We start from the raw sequence: 27405 nt of genomic DNA, 5'->3' as shown, positions 1-27405 counted from the left end.
GCTATTTGAACACTAACCTACCTGAACACTAATCCTGACCCTGTCTGCACTGACAGAAGTCTCAGAATTTCCTAATGTGTCAACTACTGTTGTGAGAGGATTGTTGTTTGGGATTGGCATTAACATCTCAGGTGAACTTGTTTGTGGGTAGATCAGGTAGAAGTACAGGGTGGAGAGTTGGGCACAAGCAGGGTCCTTAGGATCCTTGTATCCTGGGCTGGTAACAGGGCTTTATTTTATGGGTGATGTGACTTTATTGACGAGCCCCTGCTCGGAGACCTGGTTAGATTGGGGTTTAGAAAAATCATTAGCAGCATGGAAAGATAGATTGGAATCTAAGAAGTTCAAAATGCTAGCAGTAAGTAGCTGAGAAAAAGGAAATTTGGGGGCCAAATTCTTGTGGAAATAATTGCATATATTAGAAAATGTTGACAAAACACGTCAGAATGTTCAGTCTTTTGAGAATCAATATATAAAATAAATATACTTTTTAAAAATTTTGTTTAAAGATATTTTCATGTGGACCAGTTTTAAAGTCTTTATTGAATTTGTCACAACGTTGCTTCTGTTTTATGTTTTGGTTTTTTGGCCCTGAGGCATGTGGGATCTCAGCTCCCCAACCAGGGGTCGAATCCACACCCCCTGCATTGGAAAGGCAAAGTCTTAACCACTGGACCGCCAGGGAAGTTCCAAAAGAAATATACTTTTAATCAAACTTAATCATAGTACTGGGCAGTATAAAAGAAAGATATAATATAAAGATATATATATAGATGGATACATATACGTATAGCATAAGCCAGCTTCAAAGGAGACAAAGAGGAAAGTGTGAGCTCATGACATAAGGCAGCATATAACTTACCACACCCAAAGCACATGGGCTCCCAGAGCTGTGTATTTAGACAAAGGACTTAAATCATGGAGTTATGCGGGTGGGGGGTTGGAGCTTTGCCTTGAGAAGAGATCACCTATATTGGTTTGATTACATCCTAGTTCATACATAGAGATAGAAGCATATTCCTCCTCAGATGAATGGGGATTTTCACACAAAGACACAAGAAAATGGCAGCTGCATTCTTCTCATCTTCCCAAGTTCTAGAATGGAAGAGAGGAGAGGATTATTGGCTGAAGAAGGGAATTACTGCTTCGAGTTTCTTTCTCCTTGAGGCAGGGTTCAGCACATGCTGGGGAGAAGGAAGCTGGTGGAATAATTCTTACAGCCACTGACTTGTCTTGGAAATCAGTTCCTACAGACGAGAACCACAGATGGGTCAATGGGGCTTGTTGGGAGCAGCAACAGCCTATAAGACAGACTGGATGTGTATCCTGTGGCCTTAGGCCATCCCAGCATGACCCCCGAGCAAGCCTTTCTGAGGCCAAGGGGTCCAAAGCTTTTCTTCTTACGGAGAAAAGCCACACATTCAAGGCTTGGCTGCCTTGTCTCTTCAAGGCTAGGAGGGACTCTGGAGACCAAAGCGAGAAAATCAATAAAGTAGCATTTGTTTGAAGGGCCAGAGGACCTAGTCAAGGAGATGTTTCAGGGACCCCATGCAAGGACAAGATCATTTGGTGAGGCAGAGGGCAAATGTGCAGAAAGAAGTTAACACAGCAGGCCTGCCTTAGAGAGTCCTGCTTTACAGGGCTGGCCCGTGGCTGGCATCTGGGAACTTAAATTTCAGGAGAGTTTCTACCACCCTAACTGCTAAGAGTAACTTGTTTTACATTTTAAACGGTTTGCTCAAACATTATGGTTTGTGCTGAATACCTACCTGATTTTTTGTAAGGCTTGGGAATTTTGGAACGTGCTAGGCAAAGGATGTCTGTGTGACCAGCCCCTGATAAAAACCCTGGGCACTGAGTTTCTAATGAACTTCCCTGTTAGACGACATTTCACGTGTTGTCACAACTCATTACTGGGGAATTAAGTACATGCTGTGTGACTCCACTGGGAGAGGACTCTTGGAAGCTTGCACCTGGTTTCCACCAGACTTCACCCCATGTGCCTTTTCCCTCTGCTGATTTTGCTTTATATCCTTTCACTGTAGTAAATCTTAGCCATATGTACCACTATATGCTGAGTCCTATGAGTCCTCCTAGTGAATCATCAAGACTGGAGGTGGTCTTGGGAACCCCTGACACAATAAGACTCCTGGCAAGGATTCCAGTGGAAAATAGCTGCTCAGTTTTTGGCACTTTTCTTTCTTCATTTTTAATTGGAGTATAGTTGATTTACAATGTTGTGTTAGTTTCAGGTGTACAGCAAAGTGAATCAGTTATACATATACATATATCTATTCTTTTTTAGATTCTTTTCCCATATAGGTCATTACATAGTATTGAGTAAATTTCCCTGTGCTATACAGTAGGTCCTTATTACTTATCTGTTTTATTTATAGTAGTGTGTATATGTCAATCCCAATCTCCCAATTTATCCCTCCCCCCTTTCCCCCTGGTAACCATAAGTTTGTTTTCTACAGCTGTGACTCTGTTTCGGTTTTGGAAATAAGTTCATTTGTACATTTTTTTTAGATTCCATATATAAGTGATATCATGATATTTGTCTTTTCTCTGTCTGACTTACTTCACTCAGTATGACAATCTCTAGGTCCATTCATGTTGCTGCAGATGGCATTATTTCATTCTTTTTTATGGCTAATATTCCATTGTATATATATATATACAATGTATATATATTGTAATGTATATACAATATTCCATTGTGTATATATATATATATATATATATATATCTTTACTCCTCTGTCAATGGACATTTAGATTGCTTCCATATCTTGGCTGTTGTAAATAGTTTGGCACTTTTATTAACCTCCAAAGACATATGTTTGTTTCCATTTCCCGCTTCTAGAATTAAGCACTTGATTATTTTAGGCGTGACTTTCTTAACGACTATACTCTGAATTTTTCAAATTTTAGAGAGGCACTGTGGTACATATATCATATATTCTATAATACCTCATGAGGTCTGGGAAGTACCCCATATTCAAATACATTAATATGGCTGCTTTCAACGTATGTGTACTCTCACTAAGAGGGATAAATGAAGACTTTGAGTAGCCTCACCTCAGTTGAAGTCACAGCTTGCCACAAGATGAATCTGTGCCAAACTTAGGGGAAGAAACTTACAATTTTTAGAGCATTTTGAATTTTGCCATTGCGGATAGGGATTATATTGCCATCCCTCATTTGCTTAGCAGGAAATTGAGAATTAGAAAAGTGAATTCGTTTGCCAGTGATAGCACAGCTTGTATCTGAACTGGATTTCAAATCTAGGAATGTCTAGGTCACAAGCCAGAGCGCTCTTAACTATTACCCTATACTGTCTTTCCAGTTACTTATTTTTAAACATGTCTTCTGTGTCCGAATACCACTAATAAGGAGCTAGTGTGAGAGCAAGGGGGAGTAGAAAAGAAGGAAGTAGTTATCTCTCTTTGGAATGGACATTTGGATGTTTACCTTACCCCATGAAACTGATTCCAAATATATGACATATTTTTCCCTTTTGAAGTCTGACTACACAGCAAGGCCCAATAGAGATGGTCAACAATTACCTCTCCTAGGGTATCTCTGTGATATCCTTAGTTGCAGTCATCCTCTGAGTGAGTAACTGAGTGTATGTGTTCCCTCATTGGGCTTGTGACTTCCAAGGCAGCAGGAATGTGTCTTGATTATTTTTTGATCTCTCTATCATTTTATAATGCTCAACAATTCATTTGTGTTGATATTTTTAAATTGAATTGAGTAGAAAATTACTTTGGCTAAATGAGGATCACTCCCAGCTTTACCTGGGTAGGGAGTCCAGCAGGTTGGGAAAGGTTCTTAACAGAATTTACACACTTTTGCCTTCAATGTGACAATAAAGAGATGGTTTGGAGAAAAGAGAAGCAACAGGACAGCTTCCTCCAACAAAACAGCTTCCTTCAGTAAAATAGGCAGATACAGTCTACACAGATATTTATCCTGAGGGGAATTTGGGGGACAAGAGATCACTGGCAATCAAATACATGTGAACTGCTAAGCTTTGCTTTTCCTTTTCTGCCCCTCACTTTTCAAATGATGTTGGTAACCTAGTTTTCTGTATTCTTACATCTCAGGAGCTTCGTCATTCTAGTAAGTCTGCTCTGCTGTGACTTGCAAATCAGCTTAATTTAAATCTCTAAGTTTTCATTGTGTTTGACACAGACTTAGTAATTCTCAGAAAATGATCCTTGTTAAATAAAGTTTATCTAGAAATTCTGATATTCAAGAATGCTTACACAAACTGTCATTCTTTACAATGGCCTCATTATCCATTGGCACAGTTAAAGGCATTGTTTTATTTGAAAATGTCTGCCTTTCTCTGCTTGTTCCAGCGACAGTTTTCCTGGAGTTTTGGAAAAGACGGAGAGCAGTAATTGCTTATGACTGGGATTTGATAGACTGGGAAGAAGAGGAGGTTTGTATCATTTACCTCAATTTTCTTTTTTTAAAAAAGCCGATAACCAAGAAATACACAGTCCCTCTTGAGTCATCGCTCTCTGGCCTGTGATGGAAGTCAGGTTGATTCATAAAGCATTTTTTATACCTGTCTTTATAGGAAGTTTCAAGAGGAATTAAAAAAAAAGCACACAACATTTTGATTTCTTAGTGGAGTAAAATTCCATGACTAAGTAAAGCATTTCACTTGTAGGTAGAGGCATCAGAAGAATTGGTAGTAAGATTTGTTTAGTTTCCTTAAATATTATCCATTCTCTTTACTTTATCAGAAGGAGAATATTAGCTTCACAATGGTAGGCACATGGAAGCGGACCTCCTAAGTACTCCAAGGAAATGGTTCTGTGAACTCTACAGGACCCTGGACAGTGACCAGATGTGCACAGGCTCAGTAGTGTTCCCCTAAGTGATAAATACTGAAGGGAAACCACTCCTCAAACAGCCTATTTGGTGGATGTGGCTAAAAGCAGAACCAGCTCTAGATAAAACCGTCCAGGAGAGGTAAACTCAGTCCCACAGACTTCACTTTCTCAGCATGTCACTCTCCCTTTATCCCCTTCTAGGCCAATACACCATGCCCTTTCCTAACCTGTGTCTGGTCTTTATCCTCTCTCTCCTTGCCCCATTCCTGTCAGAAGTCTCGAGGACCCATGGGTGGGTTTGGTCACCATGTGCCCGGCCTGAACTCCTCTTCCCTTCCTCTCATCCATTATCTCCTACCTCTCCTGAGTACATTTCCTCAGAGCCTTGCTGGGCCAGTAAATCAAATACACTAGTCATATATGATATGATAATGGGTATCAATGGGTGTTTTCCTTCCAAGAGACACAGATATATATTTTTATAAATTAAAAGGAATCTTCTGTAAACATAACTGAGAATTTTAGCCCTGGGATAGGCTTGGTGGGGGAGATAATTTTGAGGGGAGTGTTTTTTCCTTCAAATCATGCCTCGTGGATGGCTGCCTTTTCTCCTCACACCCATGAACACATTTGGGTAGTTTTTAAATCTAGAAATGATACTGGGATTCTCAGCAATCCCTGTTCTTGTGATGAGGCCTCTCTCATGCTTTTATAAGCATGCATTCTCTAGAAAATGGTTTTCTGAGTTGGAAGAAACTGCCCAGGTGACTTCTGGGGGCTACCAGCCACAGCCAGGCTGCATTCAAGACTTCCTCCTGGGTGGAGCTGCTCTGGTTTTTGTTACATGTGTTTATGGGAGTGGCTTTCGAGTGGGATGGAAAATCCTCTTTCCTGGGAAGCCGAGTCACCACTAAGCAGCTGTGTCATCTAAGACAAATTACTTCATCTTCGTTTTCATTTCGAAAGAAAAATGTTTCTAAATTTTCCCCTTTCAGCTATAAAGTAGGGCATTAAATAATTTTGACTAAACCAGTCTAAAGTCACTGTTGGCCCTTGTGGTAGGCCCACAGTGTGAGTACCCTTAGGGTAAACATACCCCTTCAGAAGTCTAGAGCTTCTGAACTCCCAGCCCTGTTAAAAAGCATGGAGTGCTGAACCCTGCCTTCACTCAGCACACCTGTGTACAGGAACTCACGTCAGGGGCTATGTGCAATTCTATTTCTGTTTGGGATTCATTGTAGAAATGCCTCTTACTTCTAGCCTGTGGTTCTCAGCTTGCTGTACAGAAGAGCCCAGACATGCTGCATGCCTTCTTCAGGGGTAACCCAGGATGTTACTTTGCTAGGGCCGCCGTAACAAAGCGCCACTGACTGGGTGGCTTAAGCAAAAGAAGTTGACTGTCCCACAGTTTGGAGGCTAGTCTGAGATCAAGGTATTGGCAGGGCTGGTTTCTTCTGAGGGCCATGAGGGAAGGGTCTGTTCCCAGTCTCTCTCCTTGGGTTGTAGATAGCCATCTACTCCCTGTATCTTCACATTGTCTTCTCTCTGTGCATGTCTCTGCCTAAATTTCCTCTTCCTATAAGGAAACTAGTCATGTTGGATTAAGGTCCACTCTAATGACCTCATTTTAACTGAATTACATCTGTAGAGACCCTGTCTCCAAATATAGACACATTTTGAGATACTGAGGGTTAGGACTTCAACTTATGAATCGGGGGGTGGGGTGGGGACACAATTCAGCCTGTAATACCCAGGATGACAGGTCTGGCTCCATGACTGGCCTCATTTTCTGGATGATTAACTCAGTGACCCTTGATGACACTTACAGCCTAATGAATTGAGTTTCCCAAAGAAGCAGAATATTCTAGATCTGTTTATATCCTAAAGTGTAACTACCTAAAATAAAGGAGGCAGAGGCTGTTTATAACTGTATCTCCCCCTGACCTTCCCCATTACCTGCCACTGTGTAAAGTCAGCATTGGGCTTATCCTGCAGCAGGAGACGGGCTGCCCTTCCTCCTACACAGGGAGGCCACTACCAGACTGTGCCCATCCTCCATAATCTCTCTTCCGTCAGCTCCTTCTTTGCTTTCTGTCAGTACCTTCATCTAAGTCTTGAGTGTTTCTGCCTGGACTAACTCAGTCTCCACTGCACCAGAGTTTGTGCTTATTTTCCCTCCTCTTCCAAGACACTCATGTAGAACAAGTTCTTAATTAATCAGAATGACTTCAAAATACCGTTGTGCTGATTATCTTTTCCTAATCCCATAATTGCTTTTTAGTCAGAAACTTTTCACATTGGATGGGACTCAACTCAATGAAATGAAATCTCAGCTTGATTTAGAATTAGAGGAACCTTGATTTTAGCTGGATTTGAAAGGTATTTACCTTGTTTTCAATACTAATTAAGAATACATTTCAAGTGTCTCCCATCAAAAAACTTGCACAAGCCTCTTAGATACCCTCATCCACCAGAGGGCAGACAGCAGAAGCAAGAAGAACTACAGTCTTTCAGCCTGTAGAACAAAAACCACATTCACAGAAAGGTAGACAAAATGAAAAGGCAGAGGGCTATGTATCAGATGAAGGAACAAGATAAAACCCAGAAAAACAACTAAATGAAGTGGAGATAGGAAACCTTCCAGAAAAAGAATTCAGTTAATGACAGTGAAGATGATCCAGGACCTCAGAAAAAGAATGGAGGCAAAGATTGAGAAGATGCAAGAAATGTTTAACAAAGACCTAGAAGAATTAAAGAACAAACAGAGATGAACAATACAATAACTGAAATGAAAAATACACGAGAAGGAATCAATAGCAGAATAACTGAGGCAGAAGAACAGATAAGTGACCTGGAAGACAGAATGGTGGAATTCACTGCCACAGAACAGAGTAAAGAAAAAAGAATGAAAAGAAGACAGCCTAAGAGACCTCTGTGACAACATTAACACAACAACATTTGCATTATAGGGGTCCCAGAAGGAGAAGAGAGAGAGAAAGGACCCAAGAAAATGTTTGAAAAGATTATAGTCGAAAACTTCCCTAACATGGGAAAGGAAATAGCCACCCAAGTCCAGGAAGTGCACAGAGTCCCAGGCAGGATAAACCCAAGGAGAAACATGCAGAGACACATAGTAATCAAATTGACAAAAATTAAAGACAAAGAAAAATTATTGAAAGCAACAAGGGAAAAACGACAAATAACATACAAGGGAACTCCCATAAGGTTAACAGCTGATTTCTCAGCAGAAAGTCTACAAGCCAGAAGGGAGTGGCATGATATATTTAAAGTGATGAAAGGAAAGAACCTACAACCAAGATTACTCTACCCAGCAAGGATCTCATTCAGATTCAACAGAGAAATCAAAAGCTTTACAGACAAGCAAAAGCTATGAGATTCAGCACCACCAAACCAGCTCTACAACAAATGCTAAAGGAACTTCTCTAAGTGGGAAACACAAGAGAAGAAAAGGACCTACAAAAACAAACCCATAACAATTAAGAAAATGGTAATAGGGACAGACATATCGATAATTACCTTAAACGTGAATGGATTAAGTGTTCCCACCAAAAGACACAGGCTTGCTGAATGGATACAAAAACAGGACCCATATATATGCTGTCTACAAGAGACCCACTCTTCAGACCTAGGGACACATACAGACTGAAAGTGAGGTGATGGAAAAAGATATTCCATGCAAACAAAAATCAAAAGAAAGCTGGAGTAGCAATTCTCATATCAGACAAAATAGACTTTAAAATAAAGACTATTACAAAAGACAAAGAAGAACACTACATGATGATCAAGGGATCAATCCAAGAAGAAGATATAACAATTATAAATATATATGCACACAACATAGGAGCACCTCAATACATAAGGCAACTGCTAACAGCTCTAAAAGAGGAAATTGACAGTAACACAATAATAGGGGGACTTTAACACCTCCCTTACACCAGTGGACAGATCATCCAAACAGAAAATAAGGAAACACAAGCTTTAAATGACACACTAGACCAGGTAGATTTAATTGATATTTATAGGACATTCCATCCAAAAACAGCAGATTACACTTTCTTCTCAAGGGCACACAGAACATTCTCCAGGATAGATCACATCTTGGGTCACAAATGAAGCCTCAGTAAATTTAAGAAAATTGAAATCATATCAAGCATCTTTTTTGACCACAATGCTATGAGAATTGAAATCAGCTACAGGGAAAAAAAAAAAAAACGTAAAAAACACAAACACATGGAGGCTAAACAATACATTGCTAAATAACCGAGAGATCACTAAAGAATCAAAGATGAAATCAAAAAATACCTAGAGACAAATTACAACGAAAACACAATGATCCAAAACCTATGGGATGTAGCAAAAGCAGTTCTAAGAGGGAAGTTTATAGCTATAAAAGCCTACCTCAAGAAACAAGAAAAATCTCAAACAATCTAACCTTACACCTAAAGGAACTAGAGAAAGAAGAACAAACAAAACCCAAAGTTAGCAGAAGGAAAGAAATCATAAAGATCAGAGCAGAAATAAATGAAATAGAAACGAAGAAAACAATAGCAAGGATCAATAAAACTAAAAGCTGGTTCTTTGAGAAGATAAACAAAATTGATAAACCATTAGCTAGACTCATCAAGAAAAAGAGGGAGAGGATTCAAATCGATAAAATTAGAAATGAAAAAGGAGAAGTTACAACAGACACCACAGAAATACAAAGCATCCTAAGAGACTACTACAGGCAACTCTATGTCAATAAAGTGGACAACCTGGAAGAAACAGACAAATTCTTAGAAAGGTATAAGCTTCCAAGACTGAACCAGGAAGAAATAGAAAATATGAACAGACCAATCACAAGTAATGAAATTGAAACTGATTAAAAATCTTCCAACAAACAAAAGTCCAGGACCAGATGGCTTCACAGGTGAACTCATTTAGAGAAGAGCTAACACCCATCCTTCTTCAACTCTTCCAAAAAATTGAGGAAGGAACACTCCCAAACTCATTCTATGAGGCCACCATCACCCTGATACCAAAACCAAAGGTACTACAAAGAAAGAAAATTACAGACCAGTATCCCTGATGAATATAGATGCAAAAATCCTCAACAACAACAACAAAAAGAATACGTTTCAAACCTATGGTTAAGGGTGAATGACATCTATAGGAGCTTATTAAAAAATAGATGCACCATGTTTTTAACTGCCTAAATCGAAAAATTTAAAAATTGTAGAAAACTAAGAATTATATTATAACTCACAAAGCGAATTCTGAACATTTTGCTGTTCAGAAGCTTTCTTTGTCCTGGTGTCCACATCACTCCCCGGTAATAAAAGTAAAAGCTTATTAGTTGTTTCAAACCACTAGGGACAGGACAAGTTGGTCCCTTTTCTCATTCTCAGTTTCTTTCTTCAAGTATAGTTTAAAAAGATAATAGAGACACTTAACTATTAGTCTAAATTACATAGCCTTGATGATAAAAAGTCTAGATCACCATTCTGCAGATTTTCTTTAAGTGGCCGGTTTCCAAGTCCATGTCATTGACTGTGGCATTTGTTGACTCGGTTTTCCTGTGGGGTAAAATGATTTTTTTCTTATTGTCTGAACAGTTCTTCAGTACATAAAAATGTGTCTGCTTGTTCTTTAGGAAGAAATACGGCCCCAGTTTGAAGCCAAGTATTCCAAGAAAGAGCGGATGAATCCCATTTCGGGAAAACCAGAACCGTATCAAGCATTTGCAGATAAATGCAGCCGACTTATTGTTTCTGCATCTGGAATATTCTTTATGGTCTGAAACTTTTTTACAAAACTCTTTCTTTCATAAAGTACAAACCTGTAGCATGGTAACAACAATAATCATATCAAGTGTTTGGATATATTTTTGCACGTTCTGTTATTTAGTCCTCACAACCATTCTACATGGTGGTCAGGGATGGCATTGCTGTCTGCATTTTACAGGTGGGGCAACTGAGACTCCAGAAGGGTAAAGAGCTTGCCCAGATTAGCCAAGAAATAGACAAGAGCTCAGATCCTCTAATCTGCTGTTCTTTGCATTTGTCTCTCTATGTCATAATGAAAGGAACTAAAACTATGAGATAGTATTAATACCTACAGCAGTGTTTTTCAAACATTTTTTTACAATGCCCGTACAGTAATAAATACAAACGTTGTCATAACCTAGTATATACTACGCAAATAGATGTGTAAAACCGAATATGGTAATTGAAACAATGTTCATCTTTACAATATGCAAGGAACTCTGATTTTTTTTGCTTTATTACAGTCTATTTTTTAATAGACTGTATATAGCCAGCTATAACTCCCAAACATTTATTTCACTAATGATTATACAAGTTTGCAAAACACTAATTTGAAGCTGGATCGTTAGCTTTTCCTAAAAAGAAGTCGTTTTATGATCAACTTTGACCCTGTCAATTACTGAACAAAACATATGCAAATATGTCAGAAATGTCATTTTAGACAGGAAAGGATGGTTAAGATCCTCCTTTCCTCTTTTCAAATAGCAAGTGTTTGTAAGTATATATCCTAGTTGGTTAGACTGGGAAGGACAAGACAATAGAAAATTCAGACAGTCTACCCCCCGTAGCCAGAAAGGAACTGAGCCCAGTGTCCCTCGGCTCAGATCAGGACTCAGATCCATGCCCTTCTACAGATGCTGCTTTGATAGCAATTGTGTCGGGCCTTGCCTTCTATAAGTGCATCCACATTTATTGTTTGGGGTTTGTTTCTCACGACAAGACCTAAGGACATAAATTAAGTTCTCCTTGTTCTACAGATGGGGTAGATCATAGAGGTAGAAGCCATGGAAAGAACAAGCTACGTGCCCAAGGTCACACTGCTAGCTCATAGCTGAACCAGGACTCAGACCTAACTTCTGAGTCCAGTGAACTTTCCATTCTACCACATTGCCACCCTTGTCTATAATTCAGTGTAGTTCTCACCTGTCTCCCTATCAGCAGCTCCAGGATTCAGACACGGGCGATTTTTGTTTCTTTGTTTTCTATTATTATTACTACTACTACTACTTTAGCCAGTTCAGCTAGGGCTCATACCTGAGCTTTTAGAGCATGTCACTCATAGTGAGCCAGAAATAGAGTCTGTGAGAAACACAGAAAAAGTTTCTATAAAGAAAGGAATCTCTAAGTTGGCAGAGGCTGTCCTGAGGCCCAGCTTTAAGATCCAGTTTTTGACAACTATGTAAGCTAAGGTCTCTGTTCAAAGACATATTAAGCAAGTCATCTAATGAAAGCCACAAAACTTTTTGGAATCTCAAATTCCCATTATTCATAGAGAAGATATGCCATATTCTTCTCAAACACCATGAAATGTTCAGAGGAAGATGCTTCAGTTCAGTCTGTGTATATATCTGATAGATAAGAGTATGCACCTCTCACAGGCTTCTTCAGCAACAAATAACTGAGCACTTGGCGTGATGCTAAGTTGCTGCAGAAATGACAGTTACCATCCTTACCCAGACGGAGCTTACCATCTAAGTGGGAGAGACTAGCAATAATCTAACAAATTGTTAGAAATTATAAGTTGTCTACTGAAATAAGAGTACCCCATAACAAAAAAAAAGCCTGGGGGGAGGAGTGGGCATTCATGAAAAGCATTAATTATGAAGAGTACCCTATAACAAAAAAAAAACCTGGGGGGAGGAGTGGGCATTCATGAAAAGCATTAATTATGAAGTAGTTCTTGAGCTGAGATGTGAAGAATGAGTTAGGTATTAACTAGACTGCGTGAGGGTGTGTGTGTGTGTGTGTGTGTGTGTGTGTTTGGCAGGGGAATGGGTGGATCAGCAGTTTGGGCAAAGGAAATGGTCTTGAAGATTAAGGATGCTTAGCCCATTGGAAACAATAAGGAAAGGTCTAGAGTCTCCAGAGGGAGGGGAAGAACACTCAGTGGTGCTGGAGAGACTCCTCCAGGCCACCATAAGGGCCTTGCTTTTATCCTAAAAGGAAGCCAATAAATAGTTTTAAACAGAAGAGTGACACGATAAGATTTCCACAATAAATATTTGTTCATTTGCTCAATCTGATATTCTGTTTAATAAAGTGTTACCCCATAGCCTAACGGTTTATCAGCTCTCAAGTTCTGTGGCTTTTCTATTTGGATAACAAAGAACATACAAACAGACAAGAGAAAGCATCAACCACATGAAAAGTGTGCATTTTGTTGTGGTGTCTTGAGTCAGGACCACTGCCGCTTTATCTCGTTTCCTCATCCGAGGATTTTCCAGATGGCGGGAGCCCCTTCCTCCAACATTCCATCACAGTGTTAACTGGGTGTCCTCTGTCTTCCTGGCAGATCTGCGTGGTGATCGCCGCCGTGTTTGGGATCGTCATTTACAGGGTGGTGACCGTCAGCACTTTCGCTGCCTTCAAGTGGGCGTTAATCAGGAATAATTCTCAGGTTGCAACCACAGGGACTGCCGTGTGCATCAATTTCTGCATCATCATGCTGCTGAACGTGGTAAGTGAGCTGCAAGGTAACTAGTCAAATGGATAAAATGTGTGTGCTACAGGTGAGTTTTCTTCTGTTTCTAAAGGGACCTGGCCTTAGAGAGGCTGGTCTATTATGTGGCACTTATGGCCTGGCTGCAAAGTGCCTGGCATGAGGTGTACTCATCTGGGGATACAGAAGGCTTGAGTCTAATCTGGCCTCCAGGATTTTCTACATTGTAAGACTGGGCAAGGCACTTACCCTCTCTGAACCTCAGTTCCCTTATTTATCCAGTAAGATAACACTGTATACTTCTTGGGGAAATTTAGAGAAAAAGTATATTTTAAAGGCCCAGCTCAGACTCTGTGACATAGCTCAGTAGTGTTGGCTCCTGTTTCCTTTTGCTTCTGAACGATGGGAAATTAGTATCCAAAGCATTTCTTGCAGTAACCCAGCAAGGAGTATTTCAGGGTGGTACTTGTAGCTTGTGTTGATTTCAGGTTTTTTTCAAATGTATATTTCAGCCCAGCTGTCTCCCTTGAACCCCAAACATCCTCACTGAACACACACAACCCCCAACTCCCCATCTTCCCTCCAGAATGAGCTCCTCCTGCAGCCCCGATTGTAGTCGCCTAGGCTGAAACTCCTCTGCTTCTCTCAGCATCGAAATGTATCCAGAATTTGAGCACTTTTCACACATCCCCAGTCCCCACCTTGGTCCAGGTCCCCAGCATATCCCACCTGGATTACTGCAGTGCTTTCCGAGCTGGTCTCCCAGCTTCCACGTCTGCTTCCCTCAATCCAGGCTCATCATAGCAGCTAGAGCAAGCAAGCTTCATCCATGTAAGTCAGCCTCTGTTCACTGTATCCAGTGGCTTTCCTCTCGCTCAGAATAAAAGTTCTGTCTTCACATGGAGACCCAGGGTCTCCCTCATCTGGCCCCAGCGAGGTCTCTGACTTTGTCTCCTCCCTCCTCACCTTGACTTTCCTGCTTCTCGCTGGCCTTCCCTTTTCTTTTCAATGTGCCAGGCAAGCTCTCACCCTAGGACTTTTGACTTGCTCTTCTCTCTGCCTGGAACATTCTTTCCCATGGGGTCTGCAGAGTTTACTCCTGCACCTCCTTCAGGTCTTTGTTCAACTGTTACCTTTCCAGTATAAGGCTTCCCTCGTCACTCAATTTAAATTTGCAACCCACTCCTGCCGTCTGACCATTTCCTAGCTCCTCGCCTGCTTTATTTTGTTCTATGGCGTTAATCGCCATCTAATAGGCTATTTTTAAAATTTATTTTGTTATTTATCTTCTCCACTGGAATGTAGCCCCAAGAGGGCAGAAACTTTTGTCTTTCCTGATAAGAGTAGTAGAAGATCTAAGTTTCCAAACTCTGGCAACAGAAACAGGCTCTGGCTTATAGTAGGCTCTCAGTAAATTGTTGTTACTATTTGCAGAACAAAAGGCAGTGGCTGACATTGTTAGACTTGAGGTTTGTAGGAGGGAATAAATAACGTATGTAGAGTGCCATGTATAGTGTTAGGCATGGAGTAAGTGTTCAATTATAGTTCCCCTCACCCTTATTTATACTGTAACTTAAATCTGGGCCATTGTGCTGAAATCACCGAGATAATGAAATATAGGAAATTTATTATTATTATTAAAGATACAGGAACTTCTTTATTATTTTAGAAAAAAAGTTTAAAAACCCAGAAAGTAGGGGGAAAAAAAGCACCTGCAGATCATTTTGCCATGATGACTGTGTAACTGCTTGGTCAAGTGGAGATTGAAAGTGGCTGTTTGTCACTCCCTTGCACTCCCCCTGTCCCCGGTTCAGCTAGTCTCAAAGTTAATTGTGGAATGAATATTCGTTGTGAAGGGGAGTGATTCATAGTGAAATTAACCAAACAGCCTGAGCAGTGAAAGATTCTGCGTCCAGGTAGGAGGCAGTGAATTAAAGCTTACTGTATTTTATCATCTCTCTTCTCCAATGTCTTATTAAAATTTAATTTATACATCTTAAGAAATAAATTTCTGCATATATGCAGTGGCTCTATAAACACATGCTTGCTGGTACATTTTGACCAGGAGCCAGTGTTGTCACTTCATTTAACTGAAAATCACTTATCCAAAAACCTCTGCTTAGTGGAACACAGCCAAGAAAAGAAGAAATAAACTAAAAACAAAGCAGGAGGGGAGATGAAATAGTATATAATTAGGGCCACTACAAACCACCTACTGTGTGCTAGGAGCTAGACAGGTAGGCGTTTTACATGTTTTATTTAACAAAGGGTTTCTGAGTCACCAAAATGGATGACCAAGCCCACACACTAAAGCTGACATGTGTCATTCTTAGGAATGCCCTTAAGGTTTCTTTTCTTTTCTTTCTTTCTTTATTTTTAGATACAATATGAACACATTTGGTGTTCTGATTTCTCAGCCAACATCAAACTAAAATAACAGAAGTTTACTAAGGCAAGAATACTGACAAGGTCAGAAAATGACAAGCCATAGCAAGGGGAAAGAAAGAAAAAGCATACACACTCTAAAGCCAGCGTCATCCAGGACCCTTTTGTGCAGTGACCAATTGCCTTACCCTCCTTGGCCATCTCTGAGGACATCCTCATCCAGCACACACCTTTACACTCCTGTCTTATGCCCTGAAGCTTTGCAGGTTCCATTATGAAGGCAACCAAATGTGTAATATAGCTGCGATAGCTCTTCATCAAAATATATTTTTAAAAATTTTAAGTCCTTAAAAAGCAAATATTGAATAAAGGACAAATGACAGACTAATGACTATAACATAGCTTTGACCACTTCAGAACTAAACTATTAATGACTGCTGAAATAACCCAATTTAAGACATTTTTATGACTCAATAATATAGTTTTTATAGCTATATAAATTGTTTTCAATTACTTAAAATTTTGGCCATACCGGTCTTGCAAAAAAAAAATCATTTGGACATTTATCATGAATACTTTTTCATTAACTGAATATAAAAATCTTGAGAGCTAGATTGGTATTTAATTTATGTTCATTAAAGCCTCTTTCAAATAATTATTATAGATCATATACCCTATTTCTGACTTTCTTCCAACCCTAACTGAAGAAGATCTATAAGGAATGCCTTTTCTGGATTTGACAATGTGTGTTTACTTTTATGTGTATTTAAAAAAAAAATAAAGCTCATATTATTTTACAAAAGTATTATGGATCCTAACAAACTGTTATGCCTCTTAGTGACTAGTTACGGGGTTTTCATTTTATTCCATGTCTTGAAAAATAAATATTTCAAAGACAGAGTGAATAGACAGATTTCCTCACTCCTCCTTGTCATGCTCTTTCAATTTTATTCCGCTTCACTAGTGACCAAAGAACATCTCAATATAGTGGTCTCAAGCTATATATGCCAATAAAGGAAGACATTAAAAGTCATTACCATCCTTTTTATTCAGCCATACCAAAATGAATCTGACATTTCATTATAACCTGTAAACAGTGAAAACCACAATGACTTGTTCCAAAAGAACTAAACCAGAAAATATGGCTTGCATCAGAACAAACCCACATATATTGATCAGGTGGACAAGATAAAATTAGAAGTGCTCATAGCTTCTTTTGGACATATCCTTAGGATCAGAAAGCTTGCTGTTAGTTAAAGATTCTGACAGTAACCATTTGTGGCATCCAGTTTGGAAACTTAGATCTTCTACTACTCTTATCAGAACAAACTATCTGTGCTTTCTGTCTCAACTGGCTAATGAGAAATCAGGCCTTTTCCAGAAACCACTCATGTGAAGCTCTCTTGCTGGCTCCCAGTCCCTTTGTTTATGTGCTCTTTTCTGTTGCATCCTGCTCAAAGTCTCACTCTCCATCTCATTGTATCATCCAGATAAAATGTTCACAGATGCCATGAATCCCAGTGTCCTCATACACTTTACCTTACTTTTCAAAAGGTTAATAATAATTATATTTCAACTCCTGTGCTGTTCCTTTTTTAAATTCCAATTTTTTCAGTTTCCAAACAAAAATAATGATGGCATATCACCAGCTCTCAAGGCCTTTGAGGCAAGTGTGCAAAGCGAGGCACTTTAACAAATGTACATCAACATGAAAGATTAAAGGATGAACTAGGTAATCAAAAATTATATTTTTGAGAAAGGTTGTCTCACCAGTTGAATTTAATTTTCCTTGATAATTATGTAAGTAACTTTAATAATACCATGCCTTTGTAATATTAAAATAATTTTGATTAGAATATCTGTCCTAATATGTTGTTTACCAGTATTTTATTTTTATGATAAAATTGAGATGTATGACTGATCTGTAACACAAGATTTCTTACTGAAAATTATACTGGTCTGTTTTAACATTGGACTCCAAGAGTCTGAGATTTCTATATACAAAATTTGATACTGTGGCCATATGAATTATTTATAACTTAATATAACAAACCACAGTCTTTGCTGAAAGTTCAGAGTCATACAATCTGAGTATTTAGACTATTTCTGTAGTTAGAAGAAATCTGGGGTAAGAGAATGCAAAAGTTAGGAAGGACCTCAAGATGAGTGTGTCCAATACCCATTCTCAACCACATGTAAGGAAAACGATGGTCTAAAGAAGAGGTGAGGTAACATGCCCAAGACCTATAGCTTGCTGGCTGGTAAAGCTGTTATTCCAGCCTGGGGAATTTTAACCAGTGAAATTTCACTACTTTAGTCTAAATGTGATCTTAATTTTTATATTGTTCAAATCCATTTGACTAGTTTTCTTTTTCGTTTTCATTTATCATCTTTCATTTTAGAGAAAGCACTTGCTCTTTTCTTTTTCAATTTATACCCTCCCTAGGGAATCTCCTAGAGCTGGATTTGCCCTTAACTGTACCCCCTGTACTTCCATACACACACACAAGCACAGGGACACACACCCCTTCCATCCTATTAGGACCCTCCATTTACCAGATGGCTGGGTGAGTTAGGGATGCATCTAATTCACTAACAGAAAAGCAGATTACCATAGTTTGGCGGTTCCCAATAATGTTTGATCACTTTGGTGTTTAGGAATGCTATAATCTAGAAAATCAGCCCATAAAAACAATAGGATTACAGACCCTTATCAGAAGCAGTCTTAGAGATTTTACATTGAGGAGGCCCAGGAATGTTGTGACTTGCCCAGCATCCCTTAGCAAGCTGATAATTAGTGGCAGCTGGCCTGTTGTTACAGAATTATTCACCCCAAAACAAGAAGTGAGACTTTTAAAATATTAAAATGGGACCTTGTACAATTCTTTCTTGTCCTGAAAGGACACAATTGTTGATGATGTTTTCATTGTTTGCACAGTGGATGGTTAATGAAATTCTTTTCATTTATGACTTACCTATTTACTTCATAATTACAGATTTTAGAACATCTACAGTTTGTTAAATGTATTCAATTTATTTTACAGCTCTATGAAAAAGTTGCACTGCTTCTGACAAACTTAGGTAAGTGGAACCCTCTTTATTTCACAGTACAGTATTGTGGTCTGAAAAATACCTTCTCAAAGATTCATTTCTGAAACACTGCTGAAAACAAATATTCCCTTTATTTTGAATTGCATACAACAATTTGTTCTTTGCCCTCAACAGGACATGTTAGATATGTCTAGGAATTGAGAGAATCTTTCCTACCTAAAGCTTTAAAGCATTTAGACATTATCTTTCATGAGCTAATATAATTTAAAGTAGGTTTTCTCTTACAAAAGTACATGTGTATGAAGTACCTATAATCATTTAGAAAAGCGTTCATTTGCTGTTGCCTACAATTTTTATTTAAATAAAAACACAGCAAGTTTTAATGGCATATAAAATCACAGCAAAATTAGTTGCTTTGAAGACTGGGAGTCTTTTATGTAGACAGGCTAACCATTACTGACATCTGTGGAAATGACATTCATCTGGACAAGTCATCCCTAGGAACGTTTCTCTGACTCTGTAAGGCACCAGAACAATCTGGTAACCAGCTATGAGCTGTACATTTACTACATTTTCAAGATAGGGGAATTGTCCCAATTTCATTAATGAGATATTAGTCATTTTACTCTATGCAGTTTGAGAAAATTACATGCTCCCACACAAAACCTGTTTTAGCACACTCCCATATGTAGCTTGACAAAGGGAGAAAAAAATCACAAAAGTGTTTTTATTTATAATCATCATTATAATAAAAGATGCCAGATACATCTGGCATCTCATCTTTTTGAGCCCTTCTATGTACCAGATACAGAGCTAGGCACTTGGCATATCTCCTTTGAATTCATTGAAATCTTCCATCACCGCCACTCTTTGCCCAAAAATATAGAAGTTTATGTCCACAGAAGAGGTAACTGCCCATTGAATGACTGTGTCCAGGGGGCACCTTGCTCCAGGCTGGAAAAGATGCCTGTGGAGATATCAGCCATGGTCAATCTTTGGTTGGGCCACCTGGGAACCCACCCAGCTGGCTGATGAGGTAGGAGACCTTCCTGTGTAACCAAGAGTTCATTAGCAGAAGTGAAGTAAAGCTAAAGCCCTTGAAGCATCCTTTGTCATTTCTTCCCTCAACAGCAGTATGGCCTTGTTCTGAAATTGACATTTAAACCATTTGAAATCCGATTCTCATTCTTTCTCCCCTCCCTTCTCAGATATACTCCTGGGAAGCATTTTGAGCTATAATTTGTGGGAAAGGAATTGATGGGGTAAAATGGTAAATGAGCAATTAGAAGCTCAGGGAATGTGGAAACAGAGAGTGCTATTGCATTAAATGCATTTTCTTTGACGTTGTTTGAGGTGAGGATGCAACTTCCGGGGAAGGATAAGCACATTTGACATGAGATTTCAGGTTGGAGGATTGATCCGTATTTTTGGTTTGCATCACCATGTCCAAAGAGCATTTGCTGTATGGAAATTGAAATACAAGAAGATGAAAATTGGTGCCTGACTGAGGTCAGGAAATTGTAAGACAAAGATGCTGCTATACAATAAAAGCTCTAAAGATGAGGTCACCTCTTCGGTACTTGTCCTTGAGAATGAAAATGATGATGGATGAGGGTGACAGGTAACGGGGTCAGATGCTCATTCTGAGATGGGGGGTCTGACTCCCTCTCTCCCAGTAGCACCTCACATCACACCAGAAATAGAAGTCGAGACCAAGGAGTTATTAGGAGATGGGAGGGGACCTGATGCCACACAGGCCCCACCCCACAGGTGGAAACTAAGAGCAAAAGGAGAGGCTCCTGCAAGGAGCCAGGGCCGGGAGTGCGGCCCCTTCAGCCTGGCTGTCTCTACTCCAGGCTCTCCGGGCATCCTGGAACAGCGGAACAAACGATATTCCCTGCCCTCGGACAAGTTAGTAATCACTTCCCACCAAAGCCTCGCTGGGGCTGGTCTGGGAGCTTGAGGAACCCATGGATGGTCCATTCTGTCGCATGTCATCTGTAGGCAAGCTGGGCTCTCCTGCAGCCTCCTTAGGAAGCCTCTGCTCCCACCCCGTGCGTCTGGGGAGCTGGACAGAGGGAGTTGAGGAGTTAGATGCAGCCTCTCAAACTCTGCTCCCCTTGTATCCACAGAACAGCCTCGCACTGAGTCCGAGTGGGAGAACAGCTTCACCCTGAAAATGTTTCTTTTTCAGTTTGTCAATCTGAACAGCTCCACGTTTTACATCGCATTCTTCCTCGGAAGGTAAGAACCCATTCTCTCCACACCTCCCCTGGCCAGGGACAGAGCGCACAGAGGTCACTGACCAGGGTGACAGAGAGGCCAGCCTTTAGGGTGATTTTTATAAAGTGTATAAAGAAGAGAACAGTCTCCTCCTTTCCTTTCCCTTCCCATTCTGGGGAATGGTCTCCATCAAAGTCCCTTGTACCTTTTCTTGTTAAGGTGAGTAGAAGAAAATAGTTTGCACACGTGAAGTGTGAATGTAAAACTTGCAGGCTCCATCTGTACCTGAATCGGGCCTCTGGATCTCACACCTATAAGAGCAGGTGGCATCAGGGGGAGGACAGCAGGCAGCATGTCCCAGATCCCTGACCTCACAGAGGAGGGAAGGACATTCAGACAGGAGAGGGGGCTGACGTAGGATGCCGAAGGAGACTGGGTAGCTTCTGAATCCAGCAGTTCTGAGGATGTGGAACGTCCAGGTACCATGAACTTCATTACACCAGGAAGCGTGTCTGAGGAGACGAGAACCAGGGGAGAGCCGAGTATTGGGTTTTAGTGAAATGGATGAGCAGCCTGTCCGCAGTTTCCAGCTACTTCAGTATGGAATGCTAGTCAAATAGTTTCGTTTTAAAAAATAAAAAACACGGCATTGCTGATATTCAAAAAGATCTGATGTGTTTAAACCCAACCTGCTGCTTACACCACAGCCCCTTGATATTCAGCAGAAAATGTTAAAAGTCACAGCAGGCATCGAGGACTGGCCTCTGTGTTCAGGAGCCAGACAGAAGGGCCAGGAGAGAAATACCCCCCAGAGAATGCCAGAAGCTGCCGTTATGCCAGTTCCAGAGAGTTTTCCTAATTCCCTGACACCTGTTCCTTACTGCACCGGTAATTTTCCCTGGAGGATGTGCTAATCTGAATATAATATTCACTGAAGGCTACAGGATGCTAATGGTTTGTTTTTCTGTGTGTGTTGAAGATTCACAGGACACCCAGGTGCCTACTTGAGGCTGATAAACAGGTGGAGACTAGAAGAGGTCTGTATTCTCCCATCATTCCTTGTTTCCTACAGACTTGGCGTTAAACAGGCTTAGGGCAACTTTGTGCAGATTAGAAACCAGACAGCCTTTCGTCCTGACCATTGATTCTTGAATTTCTGTGTTTGCTTACCTCGCAGTGCCACCCTAGTGGATGCCTTATTGATCTCTGTATGCAAATGGGTATTATAATGGTGCTAAAGCAGACCTGGAATAATTTCATGGAACTTGGCTACCCGTAAGTACCTTAGATATCTATACTTGAGAGGCAGCATGTCTCATTGGCTTTTCTAGGTGTGGCAAGTAAGATAAGCAATGCAGACTCAGCAGTTAAGCGTGTGTGTGTGTGTGTGTGTGTGTGTGTGTGTGTGTGTGTGTGTGTGTGTGTGTGTGTGTGTGTGTGTGTGTGTGTGTGTGTGTGTGTGTACCTGGAGCTAAGTCTTTATGCTTAGATATTCAAAGACAAATCATGAAAATAATAAACATTGGCTCTTTTGGAAGATTTAGCACAAATTGCATAAGCAAAAGTGAATATTCTTTAAGAAGTCTCTGTGGGCCCCTAAATAATTGGATACCTGCTTCCAAGCTGCTTTATATGATGATGACACATTAACGAGGTCTTTACTCCCCAACCCCTGCAATAAATCAGAAATGGTAATTTCTTTAAACTTCCTTAAATTCAACTGTACAGGAAAGGAACTTATGGAAAGAAGACCTAAAAAAATGATTCAGAAAAGAAACTGGAGTATTTCTAAGTAAGCCTATCCTAACCAGTAAAAACATCATTATCTGATGATAACAGTTTATGTGGATGGCAACGGGCAAAAACTTGCATCACCTTTGTAAGGATGACCTTGAATTTGGCTGTGTCTGCTCAGTTCTGGTCAGTTAAGTTTTAAAGGGACATAAATCGGCAGCACTTCTATTTCTTCTTTAATTCTACACCTACAGGTTTCCAGGTCAGCTCAAGTGTCTCCATAGAGAATTCCAGGTTTCAGGGAAGACCACTCAGCCAGAACAATTAACTGGAACTCGGTTCACTTCGATAAGTCATCTCTTAGCTCCCCGTCAGAACCACTGCCAGTAATTTTCTCTTCTTAGATTTATTTTTAGAAAACTTCTTCCAAGTGTTGATGTTTTCTATAAAACTTAAAAAAAAACAAAGCATAAAATTTTAAAATTAGAAGCATTATATTCTCTTTTAAAGTATCATCCATAACTTATCAAAATGTCATAGACATCAAAGGGAACTATATTTATCTTCTACTAATATGGGCATAGAGCAAAATTGTGAAGTAGACAGAATTGTCTTTGATACCCATCCCCTTATTTAGTTTATTTCACATTTGTTTTTGCTTTGGCATCACTACTCTCAGATACCCCTCAGCTTTCTCCTTGCCCCCTACAGCACACAAACCTGACCCCCCCCACACCCCAATTTCTTCAACCCTGTTCCGTATCGTAAGATGCACTTCTGAACACTGCCAAGGATTAAGGTACTAACCTCACCAGTGTGAGATGCATTTTATTGGGAATCAGAGCCTCTGTCAAACTCAACCCAAAAGCAGGCAGATCCAGTTGTGGACCTGCGGGCTTCTGTATGCCAGGAGAGGAGGAAACCTTTGTGGGTTTTCAGACCTTCTAGGGCCCTCGAGTCAGAGTATGCAGGTCAGCACCCCATGGTAAGACTGCTCACGGGTCCTCAACTAAGCCAGCTAGGCCAAACCATCTTCTTCTCAGAGGCCTGTGGGTTGCCTTTGTACTGGGGGATCAGGTTATCAATGTTCTCAGTCCTCTACCCAACCCTCCGAGGCAACACTGGACGAGAGACAGTTTCGTGAATGATTAAAATAAGTTCATCCATCATTCTGTTCACTTGCAAGTACAAATGCTTGAAGTGTAGCCTCCATTGTTATTTCCCTTCTAATCCAAGGCTTCATTTCCTTGGCAACGTGTCCTAAATTTTTTAAACTATTGTTGTATATTCTATTTCTTATTACTTAAGTCTTATGAACAGCTATATACATATATATATTTTTTAATAAATTGATCTTGTTGTGCAGGTTAATTCAGAATTGGTGGACTAGAAGGAAAGTACGACAAGAGCATGGACCTGAAAGGAAAATAAGTTTCCCACAGTGGGAAAAGGACTACAACCTTCAGCCGATGAATGCCTACGGACTTTTCGATGAATACTTAGAAATGAGTATGAAAATAGCCTATTTTATCTGATTTTTAAAAATTTTATTGAAGTATAGTTAATTTACAATTAACAATTATAATTACAATTATAATTGTATAATTATATACAATATATATTATATACAATTATATATATACACAAAAATATATAATATTGTATTATATACAATAATTATATACAATATATATTATATACAATTATATACAATATATAATTATATAACAATTATAATTACAATTGTATAATTGTACAATTGTATAATTACAATTGTAATTACAATTACAATTATATAGTTGTGTTAATTTCTGCTGTACAGCAAAATGACTCAGTTATAATTCTTTTCATATTCTTTTCTATTATGGTTTATCGTAGGATATTGAATATAGTTCCCTGTGCTATAGAGTAGGACCTTGTTGTCTGTTTTATCCTATTAATTATAAATGTAAGTTCTAGCTACATTTAACTAGACATACACCGTTATCATCGAGGCTAGCAGTATGGGGGGATTCTTGAGCTAAATGCAGAGGAAGGGTGTTCTTGCTTTAAGAAGCTTTATTGACAGAAATAGTGCCAAGTCACTTCACGTTCTTCATGACATTGTGTCCTGTCCCTTGTAATAAATCACCAGAAAAAAATGAGCTGAAAACTTGGTGAACCAAAGAAAAAGGAGTGATCACTCATGGTGTGATTGATTCATTCATTCAGCAGACATGGTTTTTTTTTATTGAAGTATAGTTCATTTACAATGTTGTGTTAGTTTCAGGTGTATGGCAAAGTGATTCAGTTATACATATATACATAAAAGAATATAAACATTCTTTTTCATATTCCTTTCTATTATAGTTTATTATAAGATATTTAATATAGTTCCCTGTGCTATACAGTAGGACCTTGTTGTTTATCTATTTTATATATAGTAGTTTGTATCCAGCAGACATCTTTTGAGCCATGTTATGTCCAGGCAGACATTATGTTTGGCACTAGAGATACAAGAAGGAATCAGGCACAGTCCCAGCTCTGAAAGAGTGCACAGTGAGGGAAAGTCAGAGATACAAAAGGTAAGTGCAATAAAGTGGCATAGATGCTGCAGTATGAGTCAGTAGGGCGTAGACGGGGGACAGTCATTTCCCTTGAGGGGGTGGCAGGAAGCTGGGAATGCTTAAGCTATGCTACACTTATATTGAAGGAATCTGATTTCTCTATAATCAAATCCAAGCTACTTGCTTTAGCATGTATCTGAGAGCATGAGCTTTAGAAACAGATTACCTGAGTTCAAATCCCAGCCCCTCACTTAATAACTGAAACTTTGGGCAATTACTTAATCTCTTTGTCTCACTTTCCTCTTCTTTATAATGGGGATTAAAAAAGTAACCACTTCAGAGCACTTCTATGTGGATTAAATAAATTAACACATGGAAAGGGCTTAGAACAATGCCTGGCTCGTAGTATGTACTTGATATATGTCATCCCTGTCATTATTACTATTTTTCTATTCTTCTTATCTTCCAGGGGAGAAAAGCTTAACAAAATCCCTTAGCAGATACACTGAGTGTGGATAGCTTTTCTCTTTTTTTGTAATTATGTTTAAGCTCTGTAACATTGGGGTGAAAGTGGGGGTAGGGATGGGCAAGATACATTACTTCTGAAAGAAGTTCTTTCTGGGCAAATCTGAACATTAAAGCAGTAGTAGAGTTGATACTTAATGTTTCTTAGATCGCTTATGTCCTGAGTACCTACCAATGTTTTTAGAGTTTCAATTATAGAATGGCGGCAGAATGATATAACTTGGAGAAGAAAGCAATTTGGGCAGTAATAATAACACTTAACAAAGGGAATTCATTAAGTGAACTAACCACTTGAAGGTCTCTTAATGGATTCTCCTCCCATAAAGAAGGAAATGAACAATAATGTTGGTATATAGAGTGCATGAAAAGAACTGGTAGTGCTCCAAATACTCCAGTATCTTTGCAGCAAGAAACACATCTCAGAAGCAGCATTACAAGCAGACCAGTGAATCCTAACTGCTTGCTTCTGCTCTTGTTGTTTTTATTTTCTTAATGACTTTCCTGCTTTGTTGTATTTTTTAAATGTATTCATTGAAGTAGAATATATAGTGAGAAAAGCATATAAATCTAAAGTGTACAGATCAATAAATATTCACAAATTTATGCACAAATGTAACCAAACTATGTAGGTGAGGGGTTAACACACTACTGCCCTCAGACCCAAAGCCAGTCCACTGCCTGGCTTTGTAAATAACATTCTATTGAAACACAGCAACACCCGTTTATTTACACATTATCTATAGTTTTTTAATTTAATTTTTATTTTATATTACAGTTGATTTACAATGTTATGTTAGTTTTGGGTGTACAGCAAAGTGGTTCAGTTATACATATATATATATCCATTCTTTTTCAGATTCTTTTCCCACATAGATTATTACAGAATACTGAGTAGAGTTCCCTGTGCTATACAGTAGGTCCTTGTTGATTATCTATTTCATATATAGTACTGTGTATATATGTGAATCCCAAACTCCTAATTTATCCCTCCTTCCCCCTTTGGTAACCATAAGTTTGTTTTTGAAGTCTGTGAGTCTCTTTCTGTTTAGGAAATAAGTTCATTTGTATCATGTTTTTAGATTCCACTTGTGATATCATATAGCACTTGTCTTTCTCTGACTTATTTCACTAAGCACAATATTCTCTGGGTCCATCATGTTGCTGCAGGTGGCATTATTTCATTCTTTTTTATGGCCGAGTAAGATTCCATTGTATATATGTACCACATCTTCTTTATCCATTCCTCTGTTGATGGACATTTACGTTGCTTCCATGTCTTGGCCATTGTATATAGTGCTTCAATGAACATTGGGGCGCATGTATCTTTTTGAATTATGGTTTTCTCCAGATATATGCCCAGGATTGCTGGGTCGTATGGTAGTTCTATTTTTAGTTTTTTAAGGAACCTCCATACTGTTCTCCATAGTGGCTGTACCAATTTACATTCCCACCAACTGTGTAGGAGGGTTCCCTTCTCTCCACACCTTCTCCAGCATTTACTGTTTGTAGACTATTTGATGACAGTCATTCTGACCAGTGTGAGGTGATTCCTCATTGTAGTTTTGATCTGCATTTCTCTAATAAATAGCGATGTTGAGAGTCTTT

At 39.3% G+C, this 27405-nt stretch overlaps 1 protein-coding gene across 1 annotated transcript in view; it reads left to right on the top strand.

The window, feature by feature from the left end:
* ANO4 (anoctamin 4) overlaps positions 1-27405 on the top strand; it is a 454222-nt gene that overhangs the window by 371771 nt on the left and 55046 nt on the right. The window contains exons 17-24 of the mRNA XM_060165661.1: positions 4370-4452; positions 10506-10646; positions 13190-13354; positions 18766-18802; positions 20905-21016; positions 21975-22032; positions 22173-22270; positions 24096-24238. Of these exons, the coding sequence (XP_060021644.1) occupies positions 4370-4452; positions 10506-10646; positions 13190-13354; positions 18766-18802; positions 20905-21016; positions 21975-22032; positions 22173-22270; positions 24096-24238 (837 nt within the window). The remainder of the gene's footprint in view (positions 1-4369; positions 4453-10505; positions 10647-13189; positions 13355-18765; positions 18803-20904; positions 21017-21974; positions 22033-22172; positions 22271-24095; positions 24239-27405) is intronic.

This window comes from Lagenorhynchus albirostris, chromosome 11 (genome assembly GCF_949774975.1).
Source record: "Lagenorhynchus albirostris chromosome 11, mLagAlb1.1, whole genome shotgun sequence".
Classification (NCBI taxonomy): Eukaryota; Metazoa; Chordata; class Mammalia; order Artiodactyla; family Delphinidae; genus Lagenorhynchus; species Lagenorhynchus albirostris.
Note: the sequence above shows the minus strand (reverse complement) of the source record. Positions and strands in the feature narration are given on the sequence as shown.